At 48.3% G+C, this 13,321-nt stretch overlaps 1 protein-coding gene across 1 annotated transcript in view; it reads left to right on the forward strand.

Annotated features, from left to right (window-relative positions):
- The window catches only part of ARMH1 (armadillo like helical domain containing 1), a 54,237-nt gene that overhangs the window by 20,967 nt on the left and 19,949 nt on the right, over positions 1-13,321 (forward strand). The window contains exons 4-7 of the mRNA XM_032637029.1: positions 970-1,038; positions 2,123-2,289; positions 3,252-3,448; positions 6,703-6,787. Coding sequence (XP_032492920.1) covers positions 970-1,038; positions 2,123-2,289; positions 3,252-3,448; positions 6,703-6,787 — 518 coding nt within the window. The remainder of the gene's footprint in view (positions 1-969; positions 1,039-2,122; positions 2,290-3,251; positions 3,449-6,702; positions 6,788-13,321) is intronic.

Consider the following 13,321-nt stretch of genomic DNA (forward strand, 5'->3'; position numbering starts at 1 on the left):
GGTGGTGGGCTGATAGCCTGGCCCCCAGCTAAAACGGCAACAGGCAGGGGAGCCTGGCTCCAGAGCAAACACTGTTTTTGCAGTAAAGAGCCTTTTCTAATGAGCCAATCTGTCTCTACTTCTATTGGCATCCTGGGAACCAGGGTGCAGCCGAGATAATTTGCCTCATGCACCCTCCCTCCCCAACAAAGCACCATTACCTCCAACCCATTACATTAGCCTTTGTCAGTCTTGGAAGCTCTCAGTCATCCTCCGTGAGCTGCAGTAATTTCAGCTAATTTCTTAAGTGTTCTAAGAGCCTGTGATGTGTTATGAGCCTAGTAATTGTTGACTGGTTCCTTTTCTGTTGTGGCTTGATTTCATACCTTGCATCCGAGCTGAAGCGTGCTCTGGGTGCTTTATTACAACGAAGCTTTTTGCAAAAGCTCACATTAAAAAATAACATTAAGTACTGGGGTTGTTTTAAATCAGAGTTTAATTTTTCCACCATCTCCTGTTGTTCTTATTAGGAAGACACACAATTCTTCATAAAGATAGTGACCTCCATTATAAAGCTTTGAGCAAGTACAAAATTGAGAATTAATGATGAAGCTGATTATTTTTAGAGAAGTCCAAGAATGAGGCATAAAGTAATGAACTGGGCTGAGCCCAAGGGTGCAATGGTCACGGCACAGAGAAGCCTCGGAAATTGACCCCCAGCTTTCTTCATGCACCCTCCATTCATCAGCGCCTCTTACTCTCTAGAGAGCATGTCAGAGCCAAAGTGGCTGAACTACCCCAGAAGAGCTTTCTGGAGAACCATGAACATGCCTGCCACCACCACCCATGCCCCTACCCCTTCAACCTAGTGGCCCCTCTCAGATAAAGGATACAATTCAGCTGTTGGTCATCCTGGGCCATAGGTGGTATCAGGGATCAGACACGGGATGGAAAACCACCCTGAAATTCACTCTTTAACTTGTCGTACAGCTACATGACTGGCTCACGTTTAGATAAGCTGCTCAGGTCCATTGGCATCTTCTTATCAGCTGTAAGCAGGTGAGTTCTGTTCTAGCGAAACTCGGGGGTCTCAGTTGCCTGCCTGACTCATGGTATCCTTGACATTCACACCACATGGGACCTTAGCTTCTAGTTATCAGTGGGTACCTGGTAGCCCTCAGGTTGGACCCAGAGGTGGTGGCAGCTGTGGTCCTGGTCTAGTTGCTCCTCCATCCCATGTTCTCCATTGATACTTTGCTAGTCAGCACCTTCTTGGTTGTGAATTACAGAAAACCGACTCATACTGGACCAGGAAAAAGTAGAAATTATTAGACTACTAAACTGAAATGTCCAGAGAGTGGAAATCCATATTTCAGGCCTGACTATATCCAGGGGCTCAAAAAATGTCATCAGTACTTGTTCTCTCCCGCTTTTTCTCCATTTCTCAGTATTTGGTCTATCCTGCTTTTTCTCCATTACTCAGTATTTGGTCTATCCCACTTTTTCTCCATTTCTCAGTACTTGGTCTCTCCCGCTTTTCCACCATTTCTCAGTATTTGGTCTGTCCCGCTTTTTCTCCATTTCTCAGTATTTGGTCTGTCCCGCTTTTTCTCCATTTCTCAGCTCTGTTTCCCTCTATATTCATAGGCCTCCATGTGTTGTAGTCCTCAGTACTCCAGACATGCATCCTTCTAGCTCAGTCACACCAAAAAGAGAACATGTCTTTCCCAAGCGTTCCCAAGAAAGTCCCAGGTTTTGAGCCTCATTGGACCAACTTAGGTCACATGCCTGGCCCCAAACCAATTACTGCAGCCAGAAGGATGACACACCTTCACCTGCTTACCCTCCCAAAACCACATGGCTCGTGAGTGGTGGAGGGGTGATCTCCCATGGGACAGTTGAGGTGCCCTTTCAAGAAGAAGAGACACAGATGCTGGAAATCCAAGCACAGGAAATGGCCATTGTATTTAACTTCCGCATTTCCTTCTGGAAGGAAGAATTTCCAAACTATTGTGTCACTTTACCCACAAACATTTCCTGGGTAGGAGGAGTATATGAAGAAAGGTCCTTGAGATCCCTTAGAAAGGTTAGTGTCAAGGAACTTGACAATGTCTTATTTCTACTTTTCTATCCCTCTGGACAGTAGTCGATATCTCGTAGAATTTCTTGAGGTTGGAGGGGCCCTAACACTCTTGGAAATACTTGCACTGAAGGAGATCGAGGAGGAGGACAAGAAGGAATCCATCAAGCTACTTCAGGTTATCTCAAACTCTGGCAGAAAGTACAAGGAGCTCATCTGTGAAAGCTATGGTGGGTACCACGTAGAACGAGGGTGTCACTTCTCCTGTCTCCCTGGGGGCCGCCCCCAGCACTGCTAGAGGAAAACGCATCAAGGACCTGGTTGCACAGGAAGCGTTCTGTGGGCTGGACTCACTTAGCTCCTGTCTGGATCACCACCGGAAGACCCAGAGTTACGATTTTCTCGATTTATCTTTTGCTCAAATCTTTCCATGGTGGTTTTGGAAATACTTCATTTCAAGTATATCCTCTTTCGTGCATCCATTCAACAAAGATTTGTTGAGCCATTTATGAATAACTCTAGAAATAAGATTGAACTAAAATCGTTGAATATGTGTGCTAGGTATACGCTAAGGTGCTGGGAACACAAAGATGAATAAAATACAGTCCTTGTCCTCAAAGGGCTTACAGTGCCGTGAGAAAAGGAAATAACCCGGTAATTTCAGTATGTCCCACCAAGTGGTCTGCTTGAGGTGTGCACAGGAGATGCCATCCCCCACGCATCCCTCTTTAAAGCACTTCCCTCACTGCTCTTTCGTCATTTCTCCCCCATGGCCTCTCTGAACCTCGGTGTATTTATCCTAAAAAGGGACCAACACCTCCCTCTCAGTGTAGTTTCCAAGGCTAAATAAGGTAGTATTTGTCAAAAAACATTTAGTGCTGAGCGCTATCTATGTGTTAGTTATCATACAGCAATCAAAAGTGCAAGTTTTATTTGTGCATTTTGCAGAGCCATTTTAAATTTTAAAACAGATTTTGACAACATGCCTACGTTGAAACAAAATCCCCCAGCCACCTAGGCACGAGGTGAAAACAGTAGCTATGCAACATGAGAACAGAGCCTCGATTTTGCTTTGACTGGACAGGCCTGGTTAAATACATCTTAATCCTATTACCTCATATTATGTAACCTTGAGTAAGGATTATTTTCATAAACCCCTTCCAATTTAGCATTTCCTCTCTCCTTTGCTCAGGTGTACGATCCATAGCAGAATTCTTGGCAAAGTCTAAGTCAGAAGAGACCCAGGAAGAAGTGCAGGTTCTGTTGGATTCTTTGATCCACAGTAATCCCAAGTACCAGAATCAAGTGTACAAAGGTCTAATAGCTTTGCTGCCCTGTGCGTCCCCGAAAGCTCAGCAGCTGTCCCTGCAGACTCTCAGGACTGCCCAGGTGAGCCCAGGCCGCATGCTCCGGTGGTTCTGATTCCAACTCAGTCATCTGACAATTACCTTCCACAGTTGCACTCCATGCAGGCACGAGAAACAGAGCTCAGCCTCCCACTGCGTGTCTGCTGTTCTATCAGCGTTACTTCCAGGAGGCTAGGGCAGGGCAGAGAGTTCGTGTCTCCCAGCAGAGTGATTTGTCCTGTTTACTTAAGGATCAGAAAGATGTTGGCAGACTTAAAAGTGGTTGAGACAAGCAGCAAGGTTGATGAAAGGACCGTAGAAAAGATTAAAGGAATCAGTTTGGTAGGGAAAGAATCCTGGTGCATTTGTAGGCAGCATGTAAGTGAAGAAAGAAGCCAGATCGCCGGTGCTTGGGAAAGCTCCATTTCTCTCGTTGTCTTCTGCCTTCTTCTCGGTGCCCTAGAATGCAGCAAAGTCAGCTTTGGGGCACGGCGACCACACGAAGACACCGTGTAAGGAGGCAATAGAGGCTCCAAGAGAGGTTTTGAGATGAACCATCGAAAGCTCTCAGTAGTACAGCTCCAGGAAGGGCTGGAGGCAGGGAGGCAGTTAAGAGACCAAAGAGATGATACGGCCTGAACCATGGCAGGAGAAATCGAGGTGACCAGGTTGGACAGACATTTCGGAGGCAGAGTATGGGACTTGGGACAGTAAAAGAAAAGGAGTCAAGGGCTTCCCTGGTGGTGCAGTGGTTGAGAGTCCGCCTGCCGATGCAGGGGACGCGGGTTCATGCCCCGGTCCGGGAAGATCCCACATGCCGCAGAGCAGCTGGGCCCGTGAGCCATGGCCGCTGAGCCTGCGCGTCCGGAGCCCGTGCTCAGCAACGGGAGAGGCCACAACAGTGAGAGGCCCGCGTACTGCAAAAACAAAAACAAAAAAAAGAAAAGGAGTCAAGAAGATGCCAGCTTTGGACTTAGACCACGGGGTGAGTTGTGTGCCACCAAGAGAACAGGAAAAACGGATCTGATTTAGGTTTTGGCCCAATAAACTTGATGAGCCTTGGTGGCTCCCAAGTGCCCATTCTCAGGAGAAGGCCAAGCTGGTCGCAGAAGATGTAGATGGATGACTTGTGCAAAACATACTGAACCCTGAGCTCCCCTCCTGTAGAATTTGACAGCTTTCGGGTGGCCTTTAAGTTCCCCCAGGCAATTCTGATTCCTAGCTCAATTGAGGAATCACTGCTCGGGACATCTAGTAGAGATGCCCACAGGACAGTAGAAAATAAAAGTCTGAGGCTCCAGAGAGAGATCCGAGATGAAGATGGCAGTTTGGAGTTCATGAACAGAGAAGTGATATCCGAAAGAGTAGAAGTCAATAAGATCACCCCGGTAGAATACACCAAGTATGAAGAGAAGGAACACTGCCAGCATGTAAGAGATGAGCTGAGGAAGAAGATCAGCAAAACATCTGATTATCATTATTGTTTCCAGTTTCCATTTATTAAGTGCCTCCTACATGCCAGGCACTGTGCTCAGGGCTTGCTTACACTGTTTCCTTTAGTCTTCACAGTGGCTGATGGAGACAGGTATTATCATCCCCATTTTAAAGGTGATGCTAACAAGCCTTAGGAGGGTATTCAGTGACTTATTCAAGGCCACACACTAAGTAGAAAATATATACCAAGTGAACATTAAAATCCAACTCTAACTCCAGAGTCCTTTCCATATACCACTCTGCCTCCTTGAAAAAGAATGATGGCAGGGGGTGGTGGTGGTGGTGGGATGAATTGGGAGATTGGGATTGACATGTATACACTGATGTGTATAAAATGGATGACTAATAAGAAAAAATAAATAAATAAAAAAGAAAAAGAATGATAAGCCATAAAAGGAGAAGAGGAAAACACAGGGCTGTGAAAAGTAAGGGAAAAGAGTTTCAAGAAGAAGGACATGGACTTCCCTGGTGGCACAGTGGTTAAGAATCCACCTGCCAATGCAGGGAACATGGGTTCAATCCCTGGTCCGGGAAGATCCCACATGCCGCGGAGCAACTAAGCCCTTGCACCACAACTACTGAAGCCCTGGCACCTAGAGCCTGTGCTCCCCAACAAGAGAAGCCACCACAATGAGTAGGCCCTACTGTCCACAACTAGAGAAAGCCCACGCACAGCAACGAAGACCCAACACAGCCAAAAATTAATTAATTTTTAAAAAATCGAAGAAGAAGGACATGATCAGTTGGCTCAAATACAGCAGAGAGATTCAGTGCAGGTAGAACAGAAAGCTGAGCTCAGCAGGAAAAGTTTTGGTGAATTAGGGGACTGTCCGATGGCAGGAAAAATTAAATTACAGCCACCTGTCAAAGGATGCATGGAGGATGAAGAAGTAGCTTCCTTTGGGAAGCTTAGGTGTAAAGGGGGAAAGAGCAGTAGCAAGAGGAGACAGAGTTGAAGGACGGTTGCTTTCAATCTGGGTGATCTTGAGAATGTTTAATGCCAAAAGACAGGAACCAGTGCACGGGTAGAAGACACAGACAGGAGGGTTGCCTGATTAGGTGAGATCCTGAGAGAGAGAAGATTTAGGATTTTGGATGAGTTCCACTCTCTCCAGCCTGTGACTGTCTTCCCTGCAGCCAAGATAGCCGACTTATCCCTGCACCTCTAGCAGTGGCCAGCTAGCCTCCACCGAGTGCCTCCTGAGCCAGAGGGTTCAGTGGCAACCTCGGCAGAGTCTCTGGAGATTCCTGGCTGCCCATCTCTGCCCCTCCTCTCCAGAAGAAATTAACTTCAGGCTTCCCTGCTGGCGCAGTGGTTGGGAATCTGCCTGCCAAATGCAGGGGACACGGGTTCGATCCCTGGTCCTGGAGGATCCCGCGTGCCACAACTGCTGGGCCTGCGCGCCTGGAGCCCGTGCTCCGCAGCTGGGGAGGCCACCACAGTGGGAGGCCTGTGCACCGCGGTGAGGAGTGGCCCCCGCTCGCCGCAACTAGAGAGGACCCACGCGCAGCAACGAAGACCCAACGCTGGCAAACTAATTAATTAATTTTTAAAAAGAGAGAGAGAGTTCTCCCTCCTTACTAGTATGCAAAAAATTGACTATAATGTTAAAAAAAAAAAAGAAAGAAAGAAAGAAACTAACCTCTCGGGTGCGGGGTCAGGGCCCAGTGACTCACTGCTGCCCCCCTCTCCCCATTCAGCTAAGGCTGCCCGGCTGTTTGGAAGTCAGCTTTTCACTTCTCCCAGGTGGACTAGACGGAAAGGAAAGAGTAACCACCTTGTCCTGCTGTCTTTCTTGCCAGTCGATCATCGGGACGACACACCCCGGCATTGTGGACAGCGTGCTGAAGGTGCTACGCACTATGCACCTGGAAGTCCAGTATGAAGGTAGGGGAGGCGGCCGGGTCTGCTCCAGACGGCACAAGGTGGCCATGAGAACTAGGCAGCTTTGCTCTGAGACGTTTTCTCCTATTCACAAAGAGCCTTAGTGAGTGTCCTAGGCAGCCTCGGCAGAGGGAAGGTGCTGGCTCTGTGCTGATGGGCAAGCTATTCAGAAAACGACAGTCACGTTCTGGGCCTGGAATCAGCCACACGCTCTAGCAGTTGTTAGAATGTGCCTGGGTCCAGAGCTGGCTCTCGTTCCCAGACTTATGTGGCATTTCCCCTCCAAACAGAAATCACCCTGAGGACTGTTCTTCTAAGAAACCAGATTGCGTAAAGGTAGTATTAATAAGTTTTCATTTATTGAGTATGCCTATGTGCCAGCCACTTTCCATGCATTGCTCCATTTAATTCTCGAAATAACCACAAGAGTATAGATTCTGGTACATATTAGGTATTCAAATGTTCAAATGAATGAATGGTGGGGGTTGGCATTTTTATGTTTTTCAAGCTAAAGCACTGAAGCACAGAGAGATTAAGTATGCTTCCCAAAGTTACACAGCTGACCAGATTCAAACCAGATCTGTCTGACTCCAAAGCCTGTGCTTTTAACATGCAGCACACGGCAGGTGTTTCCAGGATGTTATTTCCTTCCCTGCTCTTCCGATGGTTCAGAGAAGGGAGATTCTGTTTTCAACAGGAGAGATCAAGGAAGCGTTCTCTGGGAAGGTGGTATTTCAGCTGAGCCTTGAAAAATGGGAAGGTAGAAAGCAGAGAAGGGCATTCTGGAAAGGGGAATGGTGTAAAGGAAGGCCCAGACACAGGGAAGTACAAGATGTGTCTGGGGAGTGGCATGGAGATCATTTGGTGGTAGCGGTCTCAGTCTAGGAAGACCTAGGAAGGTAGGCCCGGACCAGATCATGGAGCACCTTGAATGTCAGATAGAATAGCAGGCCAGAGCCACAGGGAGACTTTAGACTGGAGTTGTTCAGACAACAAAATGGAATGTGCTGATCTAGCAGGATAGAGAGGCCCCAGGAAGAGAGAGGAGGGACAGGACTGGGGAGCGCCTGGGTGTGGAGAGTGAGATGGCACATGAAGGGGGAATGGGCCTAGCCGAGGAGGCCAGTGCAGGGAGACCCATAAGGCAGGAAGGGTCTGGGTGGCACTACATATCGGGATTTCTGTGCCCAGGATGACAGGCTGAGCCCCAGGTCCAGGAAGCCTAGGAGGGTCAGAGGGAGGAGGCCGGTACCAGGGTTAAGGTATACAAGTGAGACCCTGGGGATCAGCAAAGGCCTGGCGCTCACTCCCAGCCTAGATTGTTTTCTGGAAGCAGTGTTGAGATTGAATGCCCACCTTATCTTTCCTTCAGCAGCACTGTCAGCTTTGTATTTGTTTGACCCCTGCGGGGGTGCACGGACTGCTGTGTTGGGAAGTAATGCTATGTTGGAATCGGTTACCAGCTGGAGCAGAGCCTCCTAGCTGGGGAGGAGTTGCCAGGTGGAGTGGTAGAGGCATCTAAGCCAAGGTCAGGCCCAGCAGCAGAGAGTTGTTGCTGGCATTGGAGCAAGGGGGTGAGCTGGCGGTGGAATCATGTCAGGAGGCTTAATCAAACAGCCCCGAGGAGACTAGATTGAGTGGCGCCGTGACCTCCCTCCCCTCACCCAACTTCCACGTGGCAAAGTGACCATTCCGCCACTTCCCGCCTTAAGCATTTCTTCTCTGAGGGCTTCCCTGACCTGCCGTCACCCCTGCCCAAATGTCAGCCTCCTTCCTTTTTACCATGTTGCTCCCTCCTCCCCGCCAGCACCTGCCTCCATTGGAGCAGTTATCTCCAGAATGGTAACTTCCCTTTACACAGACTGTGCACAGTTTCCGTGCAGCTCTCATAGTTTTTGTCCGTATACCCCCAGCACAGTCCCCAGCGTATGTTAGGTCCTTGGTAGGTGTTTGTTGAGTGCGTGAGGGAGGGAGGGAGTCCTGCACATGCACGTTGTATTAGTGACTACCTGCCTAAATGCCTTCCCCTCTGAGCAGCTTCAGGGCAGGGACAGGGTCTGATTCATCTCTTTTTCCAGCTCAGGGCCTGGCATATAAAGTGTGGTATGCAGTAGAAGTTTGTTGAATGAATTTATGCAAAAATGGCTTTGCTTCAGTTTCGCTGATGAAGTCCTCCAGAGTTGAACTGGCCCAGCTTCTTCCCATATCAGGCCCAATCTAGAGTCCTGCTGCGTTTATTACGTAACAACTGACTCTGGCAGAGGCAGCAGGAGCATGAATTGTCACTGCCTTTTTGGTGTGATGTCTGCTGGTGTGAAACTGTGCACCTCAAAATAATTTCGGATAAACCAGACTCGTAACAGGAGTACAAGAAATGTCTGTTGAATGAAAGAATTATTCTTTTTTACCGGGCACTTCAAAATAGTCTTCGTGGGCTTCCCTGGTGGCACAGTGGTTGAGAGTCCGCCTGCCGATGCAGGGGACACGGGTTCGTGCCGCGGTCCGGGAAGATCCCACATGCCGCGGAGCGGCTGGGCCTGTGAGCCATGGCCGCTGAGCCTGCGCGTCCGTCCGGAGCCTGTGCTCCGCACGCAAAAAAAAAAAAAAGTAAAATAATCTTCGTGTCCTTGGGAATATAGAGCATGCATGTGCATTGATCGTCCACCAGGAGGAACTATTTCACACGATTGGTGGAGTGGAAGTTAAGGGCAAGAATATGGTTCTCAGTTTTCACGGCGACTCCTCCAAAGGCAGGGGAGGGAAAATCTGACAGGTCTTAGGTGGGGCCTAACACTGATGACCGGAGAGGATCAGAGATGAATTTCTCTGAGTTTGAGGACACCAAGTTGCAAGACCAAGGTGGAGCTCCCCCAGGATGGTGGCAACATCAGGGGGAGCCAGTGATACAGCTGAAGGGACTAAACTTTATAAGGGCTTGTTTTTTAAAAACAAGTATTAATTGAACATCTGTGGTGTGCCAAGTACTATGCCAAGTACTAGGGTTTTGTCTGTGTTTGTTTGTTTGTATTTGAGGAGAAAAAGGAATGGTTTGGAAGGAGGAAGTTACGGAGGCCGTGCTCTCTACCCTGCGTGCTGCATGGGGCGGGGGATGACATCCTTCCCTGAGAAGGCTCCAGGGAAAGTGGATTCTCAGGGGAAGTCCCGTGAAAACAGGAGGTGGAGAGGTTCAGTGGGCCTGGTGACACTTTCCCTCGCAGTGGGCGTCTGTGATGGAGGAGCCAGGAGATGACCTCACCTCCTTTTCCATTGAGACCTTCCCCCCTCCAAACCTACCAACCTGCCTGGCCTGTCACCCACCTCCTCTACTCTCTTTCCCATTACAACAGAGTGTCCCTACTCCCGTTACAGGCTACCTCCTTGACCCCCAACTTCCCCTCCAGCTCCTCATTTTTCCATTTTCTTCCATCATATTGGGAATAAAATTTGAAATACCTAGTTTTTTCAGCCCAGATGGCTAAGTGGAAGCTGTGTGTCTTAAGTGACTCTTTACTTTCTGAGAGTTCTTAGGGCCAAGGCACAAGGTTCGGAGGAGGAAAAGGAGAAGGAAGGTAGGAGATGATAAGGCTCTCCAGCAGGGGGGCGGGGGGGGGGTGGGTATTCTGGCTACCTGTTTCTTATAACAAGCCACCCCAGTTTTAATGTTGTAAAACTATCACTATTTTATTCTCACATATTATGTAGGTCAGGAATTTGAACATGACACAGCAGAGATGGATTATCTCTGCTCCATGATTCCCGGGGCCTCAGTTGGAAGACAGCTGGGACCACAGCAGGAGCTCGAGTGAGGCTGATGAGGATCACTCTTACTGATTTTTCCTTTTGTCTCGGGCTCCAATATGGCTCCACGTGGCACTCTTACTGTTTTTATTTAACTTTTTTTTTTTTTTTTAAATTGGTGCCAACTTTATTTATTTATTTATTGCGGTACGCGGGCCTCTCACTGCTGCGGCCTCTCCCGTTGTGGAGCACAGGCTCCGGACGCGCAGGCTCAGCGGCCATGGCTCATGGGCCCAGCCGCTCCGCGGCATGTGGGATCTTCCCGGACCGGGACACGAACCCATGTCCCCTGCATCGGCAGGCGGACTCAACCACTGCGCCACCAGGGAAGCCCTATTTAACATTTTGATAGGTCGTTCTTCATTCATTTCTTTGCATTGATTTTTTAAATTGCATTAAAAAGTATCTATTTTGATTACTGGATTTTGATCTCTCCCTTAAATTTTGCATCAGAGGCAAATGCTTCACTTGCCTCACCTAAGACCAAGCCTTGAGCAGCACAAGGAGGCTGGGATCTTCTGGGTCTTGAAGGTGGGACTCAGAGCTGGGACTGTGCACTGCAGCACCTACATGTGGCCTCTCCCTGTAGTTTAGGCTTCTCTCAGCTTGGTGGCTGGATTCCAAGAGGAATCCTGAGTGAGCTTCCAAGACATTCCAGACCGAAGCTGCATAGCCTTTCCTGACCTAGCTTTTTTTTTTTTTAATAAATTTATTTATTTTATTTTTGGCTGTGTTAGGTCTTCGTTGCTGTGTGTGGGCTTTCTCTAGTTGCAGCGACTGGGGGCTACTCTTCATTGCGGTGCACAGGCTTCTCACTGCTGTGGCTTCTCTTGTTGCGGAGCACAGGCTCTAGGCACGCGGGCTCAGTAGTTGTGGCTCGCGGGCTCTAGAGCACAGGCTCAGTAGTTGTGGTGCAGGGGCTTAGTTGCTCCACGGCATGTGGGATCTTCCCGGACCAGGGATCGAACCTGTGTCCCCTGCATTGTCAGGTGGATTCTTAACCACTGTGCCACCAAGGAAGCCCAACCTAGCTTCTTAAGTCACATAGCATCACTTCCTGGCCAGATTCAAAGGAAGCAAGTAGATCCCACATCTTGATGGGAGGGGGGTCAAATGATTTTGTGGCCAAGTTTTAAAACCACTGCAGTGGGCCATGTGGGGCACATATGTTGTGGTGGCTCCATGTCTGTCTAGGTGGGATAAGCTTCTCTTTCTTCCTTTTTCTCCCCTTTCTCCATATTTTCATGCAGTTTCCTGAAATATGTTTGTCTGGCCAAGCTGGGTTTTGTAACATTACATCTCCTCCATACCCATGCAGGGGCCCCTGGAGGAGGGGTGGGTCAGGGAGCCCCATGTTGAAGGTCGTGGGGAAAGCCCTGCCCTTCCAGGTTCCTACAAAAGAGTGGAAGAGGAAACCTGGGACCAAGTAATGGCTTTCTGGTCCCCACTGCAGCAGAATCTGATCGCCCATTCTTGTCTGTTCTTCACTTTGAAGTAGAAATAACCAGGGAAAGGGTTCTGACACTTACACCTGCTAATTTCTGAGGATTGTTTGTTTTTGGTTTTTTTTTCATGGAATTAAGACTTCAGAATTTCTTTTAACGATGATCCCATTCAGTCTAAAAGAGTCAAAATTAAAATTAAGGGAGGACTTCTCCAAAGTGGTCCTGCCTGGAATTTATCTCGATTTATAATGGAATTAGTGGCAGGCAGGGACTTAATCATGACGAGCAGTCTAAAGCCACAGAAGTATTCACTCACTGGTCTCCCTCCCTGGAGAAGAGAAATGTCAAAGTCACAACATTTTTTGGAAGGAGAAATTAATTCTGTTGGGAATTTGAAATATATATGTGTGTGTACATATATTAGTATCTGTTACCTTAGGAACATAAAAATTACTATGTATGACTTAACTAGAAACAGATGAATCATTGTAAATTAATTTGCCAAGTGTGTGCTTACCCAAAATGCAACTGGCCAGATGACCAATTTGCTGAGTACCCAATTCACCAAATTACCAATTTACTGAAAATGTTTACTTTAAATGTTTAAAATATTTAAAGTGTATAGCAGTTCCTCTTGGTTGTATTGGTAGGGCCTAGGAGAGCTGGGAGAAGCCGGAACTTGGTAGGGCCTAGGAGAAGCTGGGAGAAGCCGGAACTCCGGGAGAAGCCCGGAGTTCTCAGGGCTCTCAGCCTCTCTCGGCCCCTCAGTACCACTTTCTGCCCTTGGTTGGTCCCCTTCTCTGACCCTTGCCCTCCCTTTCTCTGCCCCACCCCCTCCCCATCCCCTCTTCTCCCAAGGATGGGCAGTCTAGGCCATGTAGCATGGTGACCTCCAGCAAGTTTCCTCACCAGGTCCCCCCTCCTTGCCCCTACTCCCTGCCACTGCAGCTACAGAGAGCTTGGGCAGAGACAAATGAAGATTCCTTAAAATGCTGCTATGAAGGCCACATGAAAGGCATTATATTCAAACTTTGCAGAAATCCACAAAAGCTGTTAAATCAGTCCATCTATATTCATTACCTATTGCTATATAACATATTACCCTAAAACCCAGTGACTAAAAAAAGATAAACATTTATTATCTCCCGCAGTTTTTGTGGGTCAGGAATCTGGGAGCAGCTTAAATGAATGATTCTGGCTCAGGGTGTGTCATGAGACTGCAGTCAGGCAGTCAGCTGGGGCTGTAGTCATCCGAAGGCATGATCTGGTCTGGAGGACAGGCTTCCAGGGTGGC

The sequence above is a fragment of the Phocoena sinus genome, chromosome 1 (assembly GCF_008692025.1).
Source record: "Phocoena sinus isolate mPhoSin1 chromosome 1, mPhoSin1.pri, whole genome shotgun sequence".
NCBI lineage: Eukaryota > Metazoa > Chordata > Mammalia > Artiodactyla > Phocoenidae > Phocoena > Phocoena sinus.